This window comes from Mustelus asterias, chromosome 4 (assembly GCF_964213995.1).
Source record: "Mustelus asterias chromosome 4, sMusAst1.hap1.1, whole genome shotgun sequence".
NCBI lineage: Eukaryota > Metazoa > Chordata > Chondrichthyes > Carcharhiniformes > Triakidae > Mustelus > Mustelus asterias.
The window spans coordinates 22,606,703-22,628,610 of NC_135804.1; the positions used below are offsets into that span (position 1 = coordinate 22,606,703).

General features: G+C 42.6%; 1 protein-coding gene across 1 annotated transcript in view; it reads left to right on the plus strand.

The window, feature by feature from the left end:
• The window catches only part of zfhx3b (zinc finger homeobox 3b), a 327,286-nt gene that overhangs the window by 14,569 nt on the left and 290,809 nt on the right, over nt 1-21,908 (plus strand). The window contains exon 2 of the mRNA XM_078210650.1: nt 5,174-5,670. Within this exon, the coding sequence (XP_078066776.1) occupies nt 5,174-5,670 (497 nt within the window). The remainder of the gene's footprint in view (nt 1-5,173; nt 5,671-21,908) is intronic.

Genomic DNA, 21,908 nt, shown 5'->3' on the forward strand with positions numbered 1-21,908 from the left:
TTGATTAGCTGCAGTAAACTCTTTTCTGCCGCATCATGTGTTCCGCTGATTTGACTATGTTGAGGGAAGAAAACAAATTCAAGTCTAAATTGCAGTAAATTTAGTGAATGTTGATACAGTTCCACCCTGTTGTAACTATTGTTGCCTTTGTGCTCACAGTTATACTTCATTCTTGGGTCATGCGCCAATTATGGCCACGGAATGTAAGGTTGTGCAATTTGGTGGGAAGAATAAGGAGGCCACATATTGCTTGAATAATAAGAAAGTAAATGTTAGGCGGTGGTGTAGTGGCATTGTCACTTGACGAGTAATCCACATGCTTTGGGGACCCAGGTTCAAAACTCACCATGGCAAATGGTGAAATGTGAATTCAATAAAAACCTGGAATTAAAAGTCTAATTTGCGATTGTCGTATAAACCCATCTGGTTCACTGATGTCCTTTAGGGAAGGAAATCTGCCATCCTTACCTGGCCTGGCCTACATGGGGTTCTAGAACCACAGCAATTGTGATTGATTCTCAAATGCCCTCTGAAATGGCCTCGCAAGCCATCCAGTTCAAGGGATGGACAATAAATGCTGGCTCAGCCAGCTACGCCCACATCCCATGAATGAATTTTTAAAAAAAGACCAGATGGATCCAGAGTTTAGGTATGTTAATCAATAAAAGTACAGATGAAGGTCACTGAGGCCATTTAACAAACAAAAGTAAACCAAGCACTCGTGTTCATTTCTAAATGGATAGAATTTAAAAGCAGAGAAGTTGTATTAAACTTGTATGGGACCTTGGGGTTCGACCATATGTTGTATACTGTGCACAGTTCTGTCCCCATATAAAAGGCATTGAAGAAGGTGCAAAAGAGATTTGCAAGGATGGAACTAGAACTGAGAGGATATATCTATTAGGAAAGGCTGAAAAAAAACACAAGGATAAAACTGAGGGTGGTCTGATTGAGGTCTTTAAGAACATTTGATAGGGTAGACATGAAGAGCATGTTTCCACTTGCAGGAGAGACCAGAATGGGAAATCATCAACGTAAGATAGTCATGAGTAAATCAAATAGGGAATTCAGGGAGAATCCTCATTATTCCAAGAGTGGTAAGAATGTGGAACTTTTGCTACCACAGGAGTAGCATAAATACATTTAAGGGAAGCTGGACAACAGAATAGAAAAATATAATGATATGTTTAGGTAGGGGGGAAGTGGAGGCTTAATGGGTGTATAAAAATTGTCATTGTGGTCATTGACCACTTGGACTGAATGCCCTGCTTCTGTGCTGTAGCCTCAGTGTAATGATGAGATATCTGAGGAATCTGTTCTGAAGCCTTTGGCAGTGCTGATTTGAGTTAGCTGTTCTACTATGACTCCCATCAATTCTCTTCCATATGCTTTCCCCAAGATCGTGAAATGAGAAGGGTTGGCAAAAGAGTTTAATGCAGGTCCACTGAGTTACCTGCTATCAACTATATTTTATTGAAATATGTCCCATGTCTGTCACATATACAAATGCATGGTTGAAAGCTCAAGGAAATAATGACCAAATTAGCACATGTATGCACATTTTAATCAGCAGATAAATACAGAGCTAGCAACACATGAAATTAGACTTTTTTTTTGAATTTTTCAACATGAATAGACATGGCCAAAATCAAGATTCAGTTTGTGATGACAGGACCTTCACAATACTCATAGAATATACTGAGAGAACTGGAACCAAAATCTTCTCTTGGGTTAGGTGTGAGGCTACGTTTGGGTTTAAAGAATTTTGATGTGCATTGATTAATATGCAGAAAGCTAGCATGATGATTCAATTTGAAAGGCAATAGGCACTGAAACCCAGTGTTGTGAAGAAAGTTTATGGGACCAGTTTGGAGAAGTCATAACATTGAGTTGGAACAGCCATAGGTTATGGTGACAGAGTACCCTTTCCTTTTCATAGCAGTACTCATGCAATAGTTTAAAGTTTCTTATTACTGTCACAAGATAAGCTTACATTAACACTGCAATGAGATCACTGTGAAAATCCCCTAATTGCCACACTCTGGTGCCTGTTCGAGTACACTGAGGGAGAATTTAGCATGGCCAATGCACCTAACCAGCACATCTTTCATGTTTGAGCCTCGAGATTGTAGTTCAGTAAAGGAGACACAAGTTCTGCTACTTCACAAACTACATTTTTTTTTCTTAGATCCAACTCCACATACAATTCTCCACCAACACCCAGTGCCACCTGTAGCCCCTTTGTATAACAGTAACTTCTATTGAATAATTGACATCAAATTAAGACTTAATTGGAAGGTCTGTTAATCCATTCGTAACATTTCAGACTGTGGGAGGAAACCGGAACACCCAGAGGAAACCCACGCAGACACGGGAGAACGTGTAGACTCTGCACAGACAGTAGCCCAAGTTGGGAATCGAACCCTGGTTCCTGGTGCTGTGAGGCAGCAGTGCTAACCAATGTGCCACCCTGCCGCCCCTAATATTTGGTAGAGGCATGATGGCACTGTCAGACAGAACTAGGAAAGCACTTTCTCTCTCTGATAGTTGCAGTCCCTGAATTTGTTCAAGCTGTCTTGAGACCAGTTGCTTCCCAAAGGAGACAGTTGAGGGAGCATCACCCCTTCCTTGTCTTTTCACCCCCCTCTTACACTTTCTACCAATCAGGTGAAGAGCAAAATTGATGAAGACTTAGTGAAAGGTCACCAGCTACTTGGACGAGGGAATAATACTCTATCATCAAACAAAGTAACAAAGCCACATTTTACTTCTGCCTTTGTTTCAAACAGACTGCTCTCTTCAGCTGCATTACGTTTTTGACCTTATTGCCTTGCTGCCTGAGGTTTTTTTAAACACCCTCGGAAGAAGATCATTTCAAAAGGCTGTTTCCAAGAATAAATTTGAGTTCATATTGCAAGGGTTTGACAGGAATTGGTTAGTCCAAGTGGTCCAGTGGTGACATTAGGAGTCTGAATTCAAACTGCGTGGGCGGCACAGTGGTTAGCACTGCTTCTTCACAGTGCCAGGGACCCAGTTCAATTTCCGTCTTGGGCGATTGTCTGTGTGGAGTTTGCACATTCTCCCCATGTCTGCGTGGGTTTCCTCCAGGTACTCCAGTTTCCTCCCGCAGTCCAAAGATGTGCGGATTTGGTTGATTGGCCATGCTTAATTGACCCTTAGTGTCAAGGGGAATTAGCAGGGCAAATGCGTGTGGTTATGGGGATGGGGCCTGGGTCGGATTGTTGTGGGTGCAGACTTGATTGGCCGCAAGGTCTCCTTTTGCACTGTAGGGATTCTATTATATGAAAACTGTTATTCAAATTTATACTAGCTCTGATTGGATGGGTTCACCCAGTTCACAGCCAGACCACTAGATGGAGCATTGCAAGGTAGTAGAACTTCATTTCTGGGGGAATGGAGACCTGGACAATGGGGTGGGGGAACCGAGGGAGCACATAACACCACTCTCTTTTATTTAAATGAGTAGAAATTCTACACTGGATTCAAAGCTAACTCTGCCTAAGAACTGAGTTTCTTGAACTTAGGAAGTGCCATTCACAGCGGGAGAGCTTTTATGCTATAAATAAAGAGCTTGTTGTTATTAATTTACTGTAAGTTGGACAAGGTCAGCTCTTGGTTTTGTCTGGTCAATGATGTATTAAAGATTGTGTAGTAAGAGGCATTAGACGGATCTGTACAGCACAGAGGTTTTCACCTTCCACTGATGAGATCACCCATCGCACTAGCACTGACACAACTCTGTTAAATGGATGTATTGACGCAGTAATGGGATAATTAGCTCTACCTCTCTGCTGTTGCTGAAACAAAGCACAAGTTTCGCTACAGCTATTTAAAACTGCTTCGCACGCTGAATATATATTTTAAAATTTGCCCTTTTTCTTCCAAGCTACTTATTTCTTCACCCTGTAGCTGAAAGCATTCAGCATGTTATGCCTTCTCCTATGTATGCCAAGCAACAGACAAGGAACAGTTTTGCGTTGCCATTCTATAAGTTGTGTCGCCCCAAAAAGCCTTCATTTTGCACTTTACGGATAAAATCTTACATTGCAACTGACGAGCGTCTGAAATAGACACAAAGTTCTCGAATCACCAAGTAGCTGTGTAGCTCAGTCAGTAACTGAGTTAAAAAAAATAGACTGTTGAATGTTTTGGTATGACACAGTCAGTTAGAAACTCATTAAAAGAGCCTTAACTAAAAGAGTGGATCCCTCCTTTTACTTCCAGATTCTAATTGATCTAGAGTGCCCTTTAAAATTTAATTTGGGCCTAAAAAGTGAGAAATCTTGCAGCACTCAACAAAATGGGGAGCATGGAGAGAAATCCTTGGAATTAAAAAACATCTGCAGTGATGTGTTTAAAAAAAATCTCAGTTTGAATTGCTTCTGACTTGAGCTGTTTTATGGAGTCCAGATAAATGGAAAAGTGTTAGATTCCAGGATAGGTTCATTGCTGTCAGCAGCCCCTTTCTAAGCTGACACCAGAATGGTCACCGTCATCGCCATACCTGGGTGCTGACAGTAATTAAAATGAATAATGGATCTATTTTTTTAAAGCTGCATTCTAAAGTGATGTTACTCCTAAAATTGCTGACACACGGGACACAAAAGCAAGTAATTTTGAGCTTGATCAGCCCACGTTTTGACCGTGTTTCCTATTGCTACGTGCACGCTGAGTGTTTAGCTTTGAAACCTGTAGAGGCTAAAGTTTAAATCTAATCTGGCATTAGCTGATAGGAATCACTGTCCCTGAAGGCTAATAACTGATCACAAGTAAAATGAGTTTTGACCATCTAGTCTTGTATTCAGGGACGTGAGCCTTGAGCAGACTCTTATGCACAGCTCACCATCAACAAATCAAATGAATATACATCTGTCACTATCGTCTATCACAGTTGAACATGGCAGCAGATTTGCCATCTTATTTACATGAAGCCCTTCCATGCTGCAGATATTATCCCTCGATATTTGTGGGTAGATTTGACCTCATTAACAGAGGTAGTATTGTCAATGTTAGCTTTAGAAGAGGAACTCAGACTATCAGATCAGTGGGTTTGTTATCAAGTCAATATCTTACGGTGTATGAACAATGCTCTTCATCCTTACTGGGGCTGTTACTAATCTAATTTATGCTTTCTGTTTTTGGTCTTGTGCAGTTGGTGGTGAGATTCCTCTTGACATGCGACTAGGAGGTGGGCAACTGGTGTCAGAAGAACTCATGAACCTTGGCGAAACATTCACGACCACAAATGACCCTTCCTTGAAGCTTTTTCAGTGCGCGGTCTGCAACCGGTTCACGACAGACAACCTGGAGACACTCAGCCTGCACATGAACATTGAGCGCCACCTGCCCGAGGAGGAGTGGAAAGCAGTCATTGGCGACTCCTACCAGTGTAAGCTCTGCCGCTACAACACCCAGCTCAAGGCCAACTTCCAGTTGCACTGTAAGACAGACAAGCATGTGCAGAAATACCAGCTTGTAGCACACATCAAGGAGGGCGGCAAGGCCAATGAGTGGCGACTGAAATGCGTGGCGATTGGGAACCCGGTGCACTTGAAATGCAACGCATGCGACTACTATACCAACAGCATTGAGAAGCTGCGACTGCACACTGTCAATTCAAGACATGAGGCCAGCTTGAAACTATATAAGGTAAGAAAAGCAATATCTTCCCAATGCAGACTTCCCCTAATGGTATTGGACAACAGTCATCAAAATCCTCTTCATGTTGAAACTCCATAAGGAATATCTTGGGTTGTTCTGTGATGGTCATGTTTACCTCTGAAATAAGCCTTCCCTGCAAAGTTTCAGTGACAACTGGAACGTTTGTAAATGGTTTCACTCATCCAAAAATATGAAAGTTAAAATCTGTGCCTTTGAATGAATATTTGTTGTACAACCGGCTAACGCAATAGTCCTCGAAGAGATGGGTTTAGGTGAGAAAAAAAATGTTCAAGTTTGATGTATTTTGATTTAGGGAAGGGAACACTGTTGTCAATTCTAATGGTGAATTGAGACTATGAAGTGACTTGAGGATCCTGCATTTAGTGCAAGTGTTGTTGGCGAGTTGGGGGAGCCAAGGGCAGGGGCGGGGTGCGTTGTCATGAGACAAATTGTTTTGCTTTTTTGAAAATAAAAGAAAGCCGGCCTATTTAATCAGGGTTTAACATCAAGCTTTCTGACGACTGGCCCTTCAGGCAATTGCTCAACAGGTTTCAGATGACTAATTGCCCAACTTATCTGCTCGACTCAATAATCAATACCATCATCCATTTTGCCAATTCATTAAAACGTGGGGTACAGATGTTGCCTCCCATTGCAGCACCACCTAGGGTCTGTAAAAAATAATTGCATAAATGTTCAGACTGAATTTGTTAGGTAAAAGTAAGTCATTATTATGACCTTATCACTTCTGTCATTCACTTTATGTTTCTGCTCCTCCTCTTTCACCCCTTTTACATTGGTTCATAGCAACAGCAGTGTGTACCATCCACAAGATGCACTGCAGGAGCTCACCAAGGCTCCTTAGGCAGCACCTTCCAAACCCACAACCAATACCATCTAGAAGGAAAAGGGCAGCAGATACTTCAGAAAGCCACCACCTGGAAGTTTCCCTCCAAGCAAATCACCATCCTGATTTGGAAATATGTCGTCATTTCTTCACTGTCGCTGGATCAAAATCCTGGAACTCCCACCCTAACAGCACTGTGGGTGTACCTACACCTCACAGAGTGCAATAGTTCAAGAAGGCAGCTCACCACCACCATCTCAAGGGCAATTAGGGATGGGCAATAAATGCTGGCTCAGTCAGCAGCTTCCACATCCAGAAAATGAATTTTAAGAAAAGGATGTGGGCATCACTGTCAAGTCCAGCATTGATTACTTATCCTTTGTTGTTCTGAAGTTGATGGTGGTGAACCACTCATCATTTTCTTTCCTACGGTTACCCCATATCAGTTCAATCCAAATGCTTCAAGCCTTGCTCAACTCAAGTTCAAAAAGAGATGTATAGATCACAGAGGCCCTTTGGCCCATCTAACTCATTCTTTCAGAAAAAATACAGTAATGTTAAACTGCCTCTTCATTGACTTCAGAATTCATTTCCAGTATTGCTGGTACCAACCATTCTTTCGAAGAGGAAATGTTTCTTGAGGTTATCTGGGAACGTTCTTGTCTCCCATGTATCTCCTGTATTCACAGTTCAGCTTGAGATAATGCTCAAAAATTAGCTTTTTGATTTTTCACTTCCATAAAGTGCCCTGCTATATGTCTCTTTCCTAATTGAAGAATCTACAATTTCTAGTTTTTCTTCAACTCAACCACTTGACGTCAGAGATCTGTCCTGAACCCTTCTCCTCACCACTTTGAGGGCTTGGATGGTTTCCTTGGTGACCAGGACTGAATGCAAAAGGTGCAGCCTGATCACATTTTTAGCTTGATAGCTTCTAGCTCCCAATATACTGACTTGCAAAGCTCTAAATTCCATTTGTTTGGTTGATCGAAGTTCTGCGCTGACTGGGCATGATCGTTGCTGAGTCTATCAATCCATGACCTGTTTCACTCTCTTCCCAAGCTCACTCAACATTATTTATTAATATGTCCTACATTTATTTCTGCAATAATGCCTAAGGCCTTGTATTTATCTTTATTGAATTTTAACTGCCTTAGTCCTGCCCACTTGTAACTATTATCTAGGTTCCTCTATGCAATTCCTTGGCTGCTGTATCGGACAGGACTTCCCTGTCCTCTATCCAACCCAGCAGTTTGTCAGCATTTGCAAGCTCAATCAGTATATGCTGTTGTATTCCTGATTTCAGGTTTTATTGTGGACCAGTACCACCGGTGCCTATCTGCCCAGCCCAAAATCACAGCCCTAAATAGTCATTGAGTCATAGAAGTTTACAGCACGGAAACAGGCTCTTTAGCCCACTTGTCCATGCTGCCTCCTTTCTTTTAACCACTAAGCTAGTCCCAATTGCCCACTTTTGGCCCATATCACTCTATACCCATCTTACCCAGGTAACTGTCTAAACGCTTTTTAAAAGACAAAATTGTACCCGCCTCTACTACTACCTCTGGCAGCTTGTTCCAGACACTCACCACCCTCAGTGTGAAAAAATTGCCCCTCTGGACCCTTTTGTATCTCTCCTCATTCACCTTAAACCTGTGCCGTCTAGTTTTAGATTCCCCTACCTTTGGGAAAAGATATTGACTATCTAGCTGATCTATGTCCCTCATTATTTTATAGACCTCTATAAGATCACCCCTAAGCCTCCTACATTCCAGAGAAAAAAGTCCTAGTCTATCCAGCCTCTCCTTATAGTTCAAACCATCAAATCCCGATAGCATCCTAGTAAATTTTTTCTGCACTCTTTCTAGTTTAATAATATCCTTTCTATATTGGGTGACCAGAACTGAACAGTGTATTCCAAGTGTGGCCTTACCAGTGTCTTGTACAACTTCAACAAGATGTCCCAACTCCTGTATTTAATGTTCTGACCGATGAAACCAAGCATGCCGAATGCCTTCTTCACCACTCTGCCCACCTGTGACTCCACTTTCAAGGAACTATGAACTTGTACCCCTTGAACAGTTCGGGCTGCTTCTTTCACTGTCAACCAATCATTCCATGAGCTATATATTTCTGAATCTCTACCGTTTGCTATATCCTCTGCGTCCTCCCTGCCCTCTACTTCTATGTTTCTTGGGTCCAAGTCAGAGTGTTCCACAGCACTTAGTGTACTGCATATCTCAGAAATGTATTGTTCATTGTCACCATCTACTTGCTCTTTACTGTTGACCATCTTCTCCATTCTGTATATTCCTTTCCTACTTCCTGGACTGATGCTGATCTTCCCACATTCATTTCACGACTGTTTCTTCTCACCTTTCTGCGCATTTCAAACAATCCCGTTCAAAATAAAATCTGGGAAAAAGAAGTTGGCTTCAGATGTGAAAACCCAACTGGCTCGCCAAAGGCCTTTAGGAAATGAAACCTGCCAAACCTACTCACTCTGGCCTATACATGACTCTAGTGTGGCTGATTCTTAACTTCCCTCTGAAATGGCCTGACAAGCCACTTGGATTGTATCAAACTGCTGCAAAGACTTCAGGGCAACAGGGGATGGGCAAAATGCCTGCTTCGCTAAGATTCAATCATATGATACATACATTTAGATGACCTGCATTAATGCCCACTCTTTCTCAAGCTCCAATTTGCCTCATAAAGCAAGATGTTCCATCTTGCTGTTCTCATCATAGAATCCCTACAGTGCAGGAAAGGCCATTCAGCCCATCAAGCCTGCACCGACTCTCTGACAGAGTATCTCACCCAGGCCCCCTCCCCCTCCCTATCCCTGCAATCCTACACATTTACCATGGCTAATTCATCGAACCTTCAGATCTTGGGACACTACGGGGCAATTTAGCATAGCCAATCCACCTAACCTGCAAATCTTTGTGCTGTGGGAGGAAACTGGAGCACCCGGAGGAAACCCACACAGCTACAGGGAGAATGTGCAAACTCCGGCACAGTCACCCGAGACCGGAAATGAACCCGGGTCTCTGGAGCTGTGAGACACCACTGCCACCGTGCTGCCTCACATTGTTAAATTTGTGGAAACACCGTGGAAGCTGCGCTGTCAAACTCCCCATTGTGCTGTAATTTCTTCTTGTTACCAATGCCCTGCTCAGACTGTGCTCTTAATCTCACTTGTCTATTCTCCTTTTCTGTCCCCATCCCCTCTCTCTTTGCTCCTTGCTCCCTTTCTCCCTTCTCCCCTCTCCTCTGCATTTTCTCCCTCTCTCTTCCGTACTCACTCTCTCACTTCCTTGTCCCTTTCTCTCTCGTTATTTGCCACTTTGAGAAAGAAATGCGTAGCGCAAAGCAAAACAATGCTAAGCAGCAGGCAAGTGTATATGATATGGAAGACTAGGACAATGTATTGGGAAATGTAAGAATGGTCTGGCCATCAACACCATCATCTAGTTGGCCTTTTATTATTGAAGCTGGTAAAAGCCTCACCACTATTAATGTGTCTCAGCCACAAGCACTGTACATTCTATGTTGAAAATCAACATAATTTGAAAAGAATGAGTCCCATCCACTTGACTGGTGAGCAAAGAGTAAGTTTTTAAACTGGCATAAAATTCGATGTGTTGTGCTCTCAATAATGTTAATGCCCTTTATGTGGTGGGTGAATGGGTCTGACGTAGATAGTACGGACAAGTGAAGTATAAAATTATAGGGGAGGGCTTTCTGGTAGATATCCCATGGCAAGTTCTGTCCTAATGTTGTTTGTGCCTTGATATCAGAGTCCCACAGTTGCAGTTTTTAGCAGTTGAGAAATAACGGTTTTAATTGTTGGAACTTTCAGCTAAGATAACAAATGTTCAATTTATTTTTGTTGCTGGCTAGATAAATATGCAGTACGACATATTTAGAGAATATCCTCCTGGCAAATGTAAGGTCAAACTTACTCAGAAATGACTCCGTCTTTTGAGGTCTGGGACAGCTTTCTGACCTGAAGGAGCAGAGTCCGACTCAAAATCCCAGAGGTTCAAATTGTTTGTTTTCAGCTTCTTTCAAGATCACACATGGTATGAATTAAGAAATGGTTTCCATCCGCTTGCAGAAGCGGTTGCTCTTGTTCTACTTTGCTGCACACGTTACTCAAAAATGGACCAACAAACATCCTTGACCATGCTGCGTGGAAGGCTGTGTATTTGTACAAAACTTCAAAGAGTTAAGGAATATGAATGGGTGGATGTTAACTCGCTGCCTGTTTGGCTTTGGTGCCAGTGTTGATCTGTTATTTATTCAGCATGCTAATTATTTCTCTGAAGAAGGAAGGAGTTGGGGAATGTGAGAATGGGTGCAGAAAGGTTTCGGTGGAACTGGTCCAGAGACCAGCTGCCTCCAAACCTCCCTTCAGTCTTGAACAGTAACTTACCTCTGAAACGAGAATTATCCCTGCGTAAAAGTACAAATGAAGCAAAATTGTGTTTCAAACAGAGAGAAGACCAAAAATGTGATTTGATTTGATTTATTATTGCCACATCTATTAGCATACAGTGAGAAGTATTGTTTTTTGCGCGCTATACAGACAAAACATACCGTTCATAGAGAAGGAAACGAGAGAATGCAGAATGTAGTGTTACAGGGGATGGTGCTAAATAAAATGTCTCGTTGAGATTTGAAACGCAGCATAAAACCAAAAGAACTGCTTTGCTAAATGTATATTTATGATTACAATTTGAGGGTATTTAGTGTTACTTTCAGTTCCCTTTCAGTATTGGTATCAGAGAATGTCAATATTACGATATTGTCCTATGGTAAAGGCTCTGCTGTAGACGTATGGTGATACACCGAGGGGGAGAAAGCAGAATGGGAATTGCTGGCAAACATTAAGATGTCGTTTTCAACAGCTTTCATGCAATTTTCATAACACTGGGTGTAATTTATAATCTGGGGCAACATTTAGGCCCCAAAATCATTGTTTATAAAAGTGGAGAAAAATGGCTTAACCTCCTGATTTCAGAGAACTGTTCAGGTAGGCACGCAGCAAGCCTCTACCCAGCTCCCTGTAACCTAAGACGGGATAAAGATCCAGTTAATGGTACTCGACTCAGGCAACTGAATTGCTGTAGACAGTTGTATTGATTTTCACTGGACTTAAAGCTTCACCTTTTTCTCTAATCATTCCATAATGGCTTTAGTATGAACAATCAGGTACAAATGGCCATAAATCTACCAGCCTTATTCCACTTACCTTCCACTCAATGTCAGGCACAGACTTGTAGTTAACCCAACTTGGCAGTAGCTTTGGGACAATTTTTTTTAGTGCAGCTTTCCTGCCAGTAAAGCTGTTTCATTTAAAAAAAAGATAGAATCACAGAACAGCTGTGTTTTTTGGGAACAGTTTCTGTGCACAGTCTGACTGCATAGTGCGTCAAAGCACACAACAACATAGCTCTATCATTTAACATGTTTGAAATGTCATTTTATAGGCCTGCTTGTGAGAATCCATGAACTACACACTGACTCGAGAATCACATTTAACAATGCAAATCTAACGTTTTAGAAATTATAGATAGAATAGGGAAAGAATGGTTCCATACAGTAAATTCTTTTCATAAAAGGAGCATTAAATATGAAATATTTCAGGCAAGTTGTGAGGAAATTTCTATTTAGCTAATTCTTTTCTTGACCCTTCAGTCATGGCCAGAAGCCAGAGGGACATATTGGCCGGAAAGCACAGACGTCATTCAGTCCCCATTTTCAAGTCAAACATTTTGCCCTAATTTTCATATAAATGACTGTGTCCACATTTGTAATGAAAATTGCCTGTGTAAACTTGTCACGCTGTAGTTGCACCCTCCCACTGATGGTGGAGCTGCAGCAAATGTTGGCAAGAAGAATATGAAGACTATGGGCGAGATTTTATGGCCTCGCTTGACCCGAGACCGGAAAATCAGGCCCGATGTCAGGCAGACATTTCCATAGTCCGCCCCTTGCCCGCTCCAATTCTGTGGCGGGCGGGGCGGTAGAATTCTGGCGTATAAGATTTTAAATAGAGCAGAATACTGCAGATGCTGGAAAATACTGGAAATACTCAGCAGTTCTAGCAGCTTCTACGGATAGATCATTCCTTAACATTTCAAGTCGATGACCTTTTGGCAGAACTCAGAAAAATAAATGCCTACATTTCCTATAACCATTGCTAGATTTGGTCAGATTTAATACTTTATTGGTTACTTTGCTTTGGAAATACGGGCATTTTAAAATAATCAAAAATGAGTTAGAGCAAATGCTTCTCTTGTGGAAACAGTAGTCCCCTTGCATAAATCATCAGTACCTTAACTGTCAAATGGAATGGATTTAGTTAAGTTGAATGAATTATTCATTCAGCTGTCACACTTACATTTGTAGCGGTGCTCAATTTTAGTTGCACGTAGGCAAGTAGCTACATGGGGCCGAATGGCCTACTCCTGCTTCTAGTTTCTCTGCAAGTAGTTAATCTCGGAATATCACCTTGTTCCAGAATTCATGAGTACCGCTGTATATGTGAATTCTGGGGTCGGAGTGTTAAAATGGTGGATGTGAACCTTTAGTTGTTCATCCAGATGAGAATATCTCCGTCCACTGATTAATTTTCATGCACTTTGTGTAAATTATGACTCTTGAAAGCTAAAGTGAGCATTCACAATGCGATTTCCATTGGTACAAATTTACACTGACAAACCTCGAGTGCGTTTGGAACATCGTGGATGTAATTTGGGTCATGTTGCATTTTTTTCCCCCGTGGACGATGAGCAGTCAGGACCCTGCCTCAGCACATGCTATTCCTGTCAGCCAGCACTCAGGATATTGTTTGGGATCACTTAATAGGTTGTTAACTCATTAGCGAAAAACATGCGAAGGAATGTGTGCATTCATGTTACATAATTGGTAATTGTGATATCAAATCTGAAAAATTAAGGTGAGAGAGCAAATGCAATGATTAGTTGGTCATTTCTGATTTTATGCGAGTCGGCCCCATTTGCTTTTTTTTTGGTGTAATGTCAGAAACCAGACTAGAGGCTCAGAAACAAAACTACACATCCGAGCTAGGGTCTGCTGTAAAACTGCATGGAGCTGTAATTCAGGTGCGAATATGACTTGTGCAGCTTTGGTGAAACATGTGATGCATTACTGTAGAGTCCTATTCTCAGAATCCCTGGAAACCTGGGTTTGAGTCCAGTCAGATTTGTGGCATCAGCATAGCTGGCTCTGCAAATGTCGAAAAAAAGTTTAGGCAGTCTAATCTAAATTCACAGTGATAATGGGCCCACAGCACAAAACGACACACTCAACATCTATCAGCATTCCCATTCATGTGATCGGAAAGGTAGTTGTAGAAAATAGTATAACAAGAAAACTCTCATTAATATAACCTCTTTCATATCTTCAGGACATCTGAAAGCACTTCACTTTTAAGTGTAGCCATTGTTGTTTTGTAGGCAAGCGCAGTGGCACAGTAAGGCTCCTGAAATGGCAAGTAGATTTGTGACCAGTTAGGTTGTTTTTAGTGGTAGGAGCATAGGACAAAAGAGCAGGAATAGGCCATTCAGTCTATCGAGCCTACTCCTCCATTCAGTTAGATCATGGCTGATCATCTACCTCAATGCCACTTGCCCATAATACCTCCATATCCCTTGATGTCATTAATATCTAGAAATCTATCTTTTTGTCTTGAATGTGTTCAATGATTGAGCTTCCACAGCCCTCTAGGGTGGTGAACTCCAAAGATTCACCTCCCACAGTGAAGAAATTCCTCCTCATCCCAGTCTTAAATGGCCTATCCTCTATTCTGAGACTGTCTCTCCTGGCTCTAGAGGGGAAATTCATATGGTGGTAGCTGAGGGATAACTATTGGCCAGGACAACTTCCCTGCTCCTTGAATAGGGCCATGGGCTCTTTTACTTTCAACTGAGTCAGCAGACAGGGCCTTGCTTCATTCAAAAGATAAATATGCAGTCATACAATTGCATAGAGGGGCAAGAATGTGGATCACATAATAAGTAGTCCGCGCGGTAGCAGACAGAAAAGAAATGGGAGTATTGGTGGGTTGGTCATCTAAAACTGTTGCCGCATGTTTTCAGATGATAAAGAATGCAAATAAATTGTTGGTACATCCAGTTCAGGTTGTGAGTTGTAAATACAAAAAGGTGATTTTAAAATTGCGACTGGCATCGCTTGCAGCTTTTATTTATTGTTGAAATATATCTATTTGTTGCATCTCATTTATTTATAAGATGCATTTATAAAGATTTAAACTGTCTTATTTGGCCATATTTGGAGACGGTGTTCAATTATGGTCACTTTGAATACAAGAGTTATTATGTAGAATCATTGGATGAAGCCCAGAGGAGTGTGATGAGACTGATTCCTTCGGGGCTGAGTAATGAGAAAAAATTGCCGACCTAAAGCCCGACACTGGAGAAGGGGAGGATGTGTCATTTCTTCATGGAGGACTTTCCTTTTCTTTGCAACTGTGGAAGTCATAGATTTTTCTGTTGAAGACGGGATTTGAGAATTAGCAAAGAAAGTGTAAAGTTTGGGGTGTCACAAGAAAAGGGCATTGAGGGATTTGTAAGAGATGTAAAATCGTCCTTCCAGTACATATTGTAGTACATCGATGAATTACTTCAGCATTGATGCTCAAAGCTTGCGGATGGGTGGATTGGCCGTATTAAATTGCCCCTTCGTGTCAGGGTGATTAGCAGGGTTGGGTTATGGGGATAGGGCCTGGGTGGGATTGTTGTCAGTGCAGGCTCGATGGGCCAAATGGCCTCCTTCTGCACTATAGAGATTTTATAATAACAGCTGTTCATCTCGACCCTGGTTTGCCCAAATTTTCATACTGTGCCCTTTTTCTGGTGCAGGAGAGAAAACACAATAGTGCTCTTGCCCCCACTCCCAAATTGAGGCCAATAGATCATCCCTTTCCTTCCCTCGTGTATGTTTCTATGATTTAAATTGAAGATTACAAAGCTTCTTCTCGCAGTGTGTCTCCAAATATAGTTCACTTCAGTAGACACTGTATTGATGCATAAATAAGCAATGTTGCTGAATGTATCAACACTTTTGATGCTCAACTGTTTAAAATTGATACTTTCCCACTTAGGTCTTTGCTCCTTCCTTCTTTGAGCTTACCACCTCCACTGGTGAGACAGTCTGCAATATGGCCATTCCTCTCCTTGACCTTCCGACTGGGGGACAGAATAATCTGCAAGCACAGAGTGCTCCTCCTGGTGGCTTGCTGGGACTTGCTACTCTCCTCCACTATTGAGAGAAAAGCAAGTTTCTATAAAAGTCAAAGCCAACAGTTGAACACAATCCTATTTTAATTTTAAAAATAATCAATTTTTGGACACATTTAGGTTCCATTAAGCCAACATTTTAGCCAACCTTGTATAAACAGGCTCCTCTATAAAGACACAAAATAAATTTGACAATTGCAATATTAAAACGTCTTGCCTCTGAATGCATTTCCTGTCAATTTTCCCTGCTATTGACTTCCTCTGCAAATTTGTAACGGTGTATTTACATCCTCCTACCAGTAAAGGCATTGATGCACCATGATTGCCTGATGTAGGGAACTCTAGTCTGACAAGCTTCCATAGTTTAAAGTTTATTTATTAGTGTCACAAGTAGGCTTACATTAACACTGTAATGAAGTTACTGTGAAAATCCCCAAGTTGCTACACTCTGGCACCTGTTCGGGTACACTGAGGGAGAATTTAGCATGGCCAATGCACCTAACCAGCACGTCTTTCGGACTGTGGGAGGAAACCGGAGCACCCGGAAGAAACCCACGCAGACACGGAGAATGTGCAGACGCCGCACAGACAGTCACCCAAGAATCAAACCCAGGTCCCGGCGCTGTGAGGCTGCAGTGCTAACCACTGTGCCACCATGCTGCCCAGGTAGTTCCCATTATAAATGTGAACAGAAGGAATTTATAATGGAATATAAATGTATGGCTAGAATGTATAACTTTAAAATGGGGACTGAATTATATCTGTCTGGCCTTGTCCATTTATGCATCGCTCTTGAATCCCACTTGACCTGATAACTGCACTTAATGCTGACTCATCAGGGGTGAAATTCAGCTGGGTGTCTCAACCAAATTTCACCCCAGCCCACCCCTCCCAGCACTATATCACAGCCATATCAAAGATGGTATTTAACATATTAAAATGAAAGAGGCAAATCACAAAACGTGTTGAGGGCAGTGTTTTTATTGGGAGAAACTGTCCACAGAAAGGGTTACAGACTTGCTGTTTGTTACAACACAGTGATGGTATTTCTCCATCAGCTACTTTTGTTTCTGGCTTAATATCCCAAGCCCTATATGTAGAAGATTGGTGGGGAGGGGAGGTGCAGTTGCGGGTAGTTGCTGGATACTTTCAAGTTTATCTGGGCTGGTGTGGTCTGCAGTAATTGAGATTGATTGGATGTTATTTTTCCTCTTGCAAATGTAATCCATTAGTTTGGCACATGCATAATCAGTTTAGAGCTCAGTTAACTGGATGTAATCTAGTTCTTCAATGTCTGTTGTAGCAAATCCGCTCCAGATGCCAGTTACAGAGTGAGTGCGAGCACAGGTCCTATCGGAGATGAAATCTCTAATGTACTCCCTCTCTCTTTTCCTGCTGTCTGCATTTGCTAAAGTTGCCTTATTTTGTTTATTTGTAGTCATAACCAATTCAGTTTGAGCTGTTGAGCAGTAGAGTTCCAGTCGCATCAATTGTATCATTTAGAACAAACTATCTTTTTTTTAAAAGTTGACTTTTAGAATGCTGTAAGTGGTTATACATACACCAGGAATGGATAGACAGTTTCAAGGAGGGTTGCTTCTAATTAATTTATGCATTCTTTGGCACAGTGAATCAAAATGGTATAAATCTTATAATTCCATTAGGTTTTTAACCCATGGAGACTTCTTTCAAAGTGGAATTCATTTAGGTTGAAGCCAATGTTGCTGAATTCTCTGAGACAAGGAAAAGTTTTAATGTATTATAACCCAATAATACCTCCCTGCCCCCCTCCCCCCACTGCCCCCCTCCATTTCTCTATGAATCCTGGCTGAAGATTTTCTAATAGCTGGTCCAGTGCTTTGTATGCACCCAATTTTACACAAATTACACAGAGGATGTAATGTTCCATTGCTGAAACTGTTTGAATATATAACATTTGAATTGGATTATGGTTGTGAATTTATCTATAACTTTATCATTCTCTCATGATTAAAGGGAGTTGCTATGAGAGTTTACATTTATAAAAGAATGGACAGGCCATCCAAATTGAAGAATTAATAAACTATAGAAAGAGATTGAGATCTTGTTGGACCAAAGGGTCTTTTCTGCACTGTATGACTCTATAACTAATATATATACAATATACATACAATATGCCAAGGACAGGAAGGAAGTTAGATCAGAGAGGCCTTGGAGGGTTAAAGGAGGGGCGGGTGAGGGGTCTGATCATTTTGTAGAGGGATGGTGGGGAGAGTGTCTTCCATGTGGCACCTGGAAGGAATTCCTCCCCGCCCCCCCCCCATTGCTCATTATATACATTATATGTATATAATACATATATATTTCAAAATCCTGCCGTCTTATGCTGCGCAAGTGACTATGAGCTCTATTTTATACTCCTCCCATAGGGTTTGAAGGCATGGGGAAAGGGGCGGCATGGTGACAAGGTGGCTAGCACTGCTGCCTCACAGCGCCAGGGAACCGGGTTCAATTCCTGACTTGGGTCACTGTCTGTGCAGAGTCTTCACGTTCTCCCCGTATCTGCGTGGTTTTCCTCCGGGTGCTCCGGTTTCCTTCCACAGTCTGAAAGATGTACTGGTTAGGATCATTGGCCATGTTAAATTTTCCCTCAGTGTACCCGAACAGGTGCCAGATTGTGGCGACTAGGGGATTTTCACAATAACTTAATTGCAGTGTTAATGTAAGCCTACTTGTGACACTAATACTTAAACTTTAAAAGGGGGGAGGGTTGCGCCGGTCACATGTAGTGAGTGGCCTTTCTGCTGCTAAATCTACCCACCCATTATCGATCTGAAATTTTACCAGGGACACGAAGGCATCAGGCATCCTGCCCACCTTTGGCCCCATTGAGGACTTTAAGTGGGTAATGCCTGGGGGATGTCCACCATGAGGAAAGCCCGACAATTTTAACTACGTGGGCTGCTGTTGGCGGGGGCCTCTTTTGGGGCTGCCCCCATCCTCCCCGCCCCCTCAGATCAGCAGAGACTGTGGGCCTGCGCTAAGGTCTGCTTGGAAGTGGCAGCCTGCCCCAAGGAGAGGATCTATTTCAGTTTGAGTTGAAATCTCACGGCCGGGATTCTCCGATTTCGCTCACCCCGCCACCGCTCCTAGCAAGAACGGAGAATTTGGCGCTCAGCCAAGATTCCATTCACTGCAGCGGGACCGGAGAACCCCAGCCATGGGCGAGGTCAGAGAATCCCGGGCCCACCTGTCTTTTATTCCAGATGGGGTTGCGCAAAGTACAAAAAGGTGGCGGTATAGACAGCATTCTGTTGTGCAACACTCAGGTACAGCTCATCACCAGGACTGTAATAATTGCTTTTGTTACATCAAAGGCCTGAATGTGACCTGACAAGCTTGCACGAGGCCCCAGGTCTACATTAAGCCCATTGATTAAATGAATAACAAAATCAGATCAGGGATTTTTCACAACCGGGAATTTTCACCTGAACTAAGTACAGTATATTGATATCAATGTTACACCTGTTCTCATTCAAAATGCTAAACCCAACTGCTGGCCAGAATCAAATTATAATGGCATGGCTAGAGAACAGAAAAGCACTGGTTACTTACACGTCCATCATGCATTCATCAGAGCCTATTGTCCACAATGTTGTGAATCCTGCAATCACACTCTAACCCTTATGGACTACAAAGGATACATTGAAGACTATCAAAAAGAAAAACTTCATGCAGGAGCAGTCATTATAATAGCTCTCACACATGTGAAAGAGCATCAGTAAGTCTCCATCAGTGCTGTGTTATTCTGTTCCTTAGGGGGTTCAATGTAAACTTTCAACCACATTCTGCCTTAACACCTTGCAGATTAGGGCCATTAGGCCAATGCTTCTCACTCTTTTGTGTACAAGACTCACTCTGACTGACCTGACCCTGGTCCAGGCCTCACCATCAGTACATGGGATGAATGCAGATTTTAAAATGTCAATTCCATCCGCCCCCACTAACATCTCAGCATCCCGCTGGCCATGAGTTTCGTGGATGAGCCTGAGGTTGCTTTATTTTTTTTTTAAATTCTGAATTTCAGCTATATTTCTGGCATGGCTAAATTATAATTCATGTCCTTGGAATAAAATATAAGGCAAGTAAAAAAAAAAGTCCAAGGCACTGCAAGTTTTGTCCGACTTTGATTATATGAAGCCAGTCCACAGTGACGCTGGCAGTATTGTCTTGGTTCGAAGCTGTTAATATGAATTGAAAAGCAGGATTACTTTGGGTTGGATCCTGCCAACAAAGCTGTTGGAAAGGATGGGGTGGATTTTATAGGGAGACATATATTCCCCACCTCCTGTAATAAGTCTTCGGAGGCAGAAGTCCCTTCACCAAAATCCCTTTATTTATAAGTCTGACAACAGCATACAGAGTGCCTTTAGTTAGCAGTCTACGCTAGGAGTCCCAGAGGAACTGACACGCCTGGTTAAGTACAAAGCAAGAAGCTCCCTGATTGGCCCATCAATTTGGCCCGTAATCGGGGAGTTCATATTCAAACAAGTCATTACACCTCCCCTAACAGGAAAGCTGATAGTGAGCCCACCGACTTAGAAGCTGGCTTTGGCCCCAGCAGCACCAGGATTGAGCAGTGGCCACCAGTGCCCCTGGGGAAGAAGAGTCATGGAATCCAGACACTGACGCAATGGATGGATCTGGCTGGGGAGGCCCTGCCAAGGACAGGAAGGAAGTTAGATCAGAGAGGGCTTGGAGGGTTAAAGGAGGGGCGGGTGAGGGGGTCTGATCATTTTGTAGAGGGATGGTGGGGAGAGTGGCTTCCATGTGGCACTTGAAAGGAATTCCCCCCCGCCCCCCCATTGCTCGACAGCAACATGCGCAGTGAAAGCTGCTGGACTCCCTGCCCTGCCCCTACTTTCTGCTGTAAATAAAATGGTGGCGGAGGTTGAATGAGGTCCTCCAGTGGCCATTAATGTCTATTTACAGGCCACAATAAGCCACAGGGTGGGTGGGGTGTCTGATACCTTCCCTGCATGCGCACCCCCCCCCCCCCCACATAATATGGGAGATAGGGTGGGAGGGCCACCGCTTTATTTTACGAGCCCCCGCCATCTTCAGATACATTGGCAGAGGCCTGAAAAATCCAGCCGAACGGTTTTCACAATTTCACACAGTTTGTGAATGCAAGTGCTAACTGATATCCTTCTTCATCAGAAAGCTTGTGATGAGACATCTGGTTATTGGTTTCTCTGAAGGTTCAATGTTTTGAAATGCTCAGGGTATTGGGACATTGGTGGGGTTGTTGGTGTAACAAATGTTGATGAAGTTGAAATAGATGGAAATGATGGAGCTTCCTGGATAAGCAACACAATACAACATTAATTACCAGCGGAACACTCAATGACCTCACGAAGAACGGTAGCACAGTGGTTGGGCGGCACGGTAGCACAGTGGTTAGCACTGCTGCTTCACAGCTCCAAGGACCTGGGTTCGATTCCTGGCTTGGGTCACTGTCTGTGTGGAGTTTGCACATTCTCCTTGTGTCTGCGTGGGTTTCCTCCGGGTGCTCTGGTTTCCTCCCACAGTCCAAAGATATGCAGGTTAGGTTGATTGGCCAGGTTAAAAAAAAAAATTGCCCCTTAGTGTCCTGAGATGCGTAGGTGAGAGGGATTAGCGGGTAAATATGTAGGGGTAGGCGATTGTGGTTGGTGCAGACTCGATGGGCCGAATGGCCTCCTTCTGCACTGTAGGGTTTCTATGATTGATCTGGATTCCATTCGAAACCCAATTATTGGGAATTCACAAATTGCACCTTCACTCCATAGCTTTTTATCCCCAGTGTTCAAGATGGGAATGAGTTACTCTTCATTGTAGTGGCACCAGAAGGTGTAGAGACACTTGAGAGGCTTTTTACTTCCTGAAGAGAAGGAAAAGGGCAGTTGAATTTATTGTACAGTTTGAAATTAAATACGTCAGTCCTTTTAAACACTCTTGTCATACAAGGTAATCAATTCGGGATGAATGCTGCTGATACTTGGGGAAAGTTGGGAGTAAGCCGGCTGATGGAATTCTCTTTCCTTTCTTTCCTTACTGGCACTCTG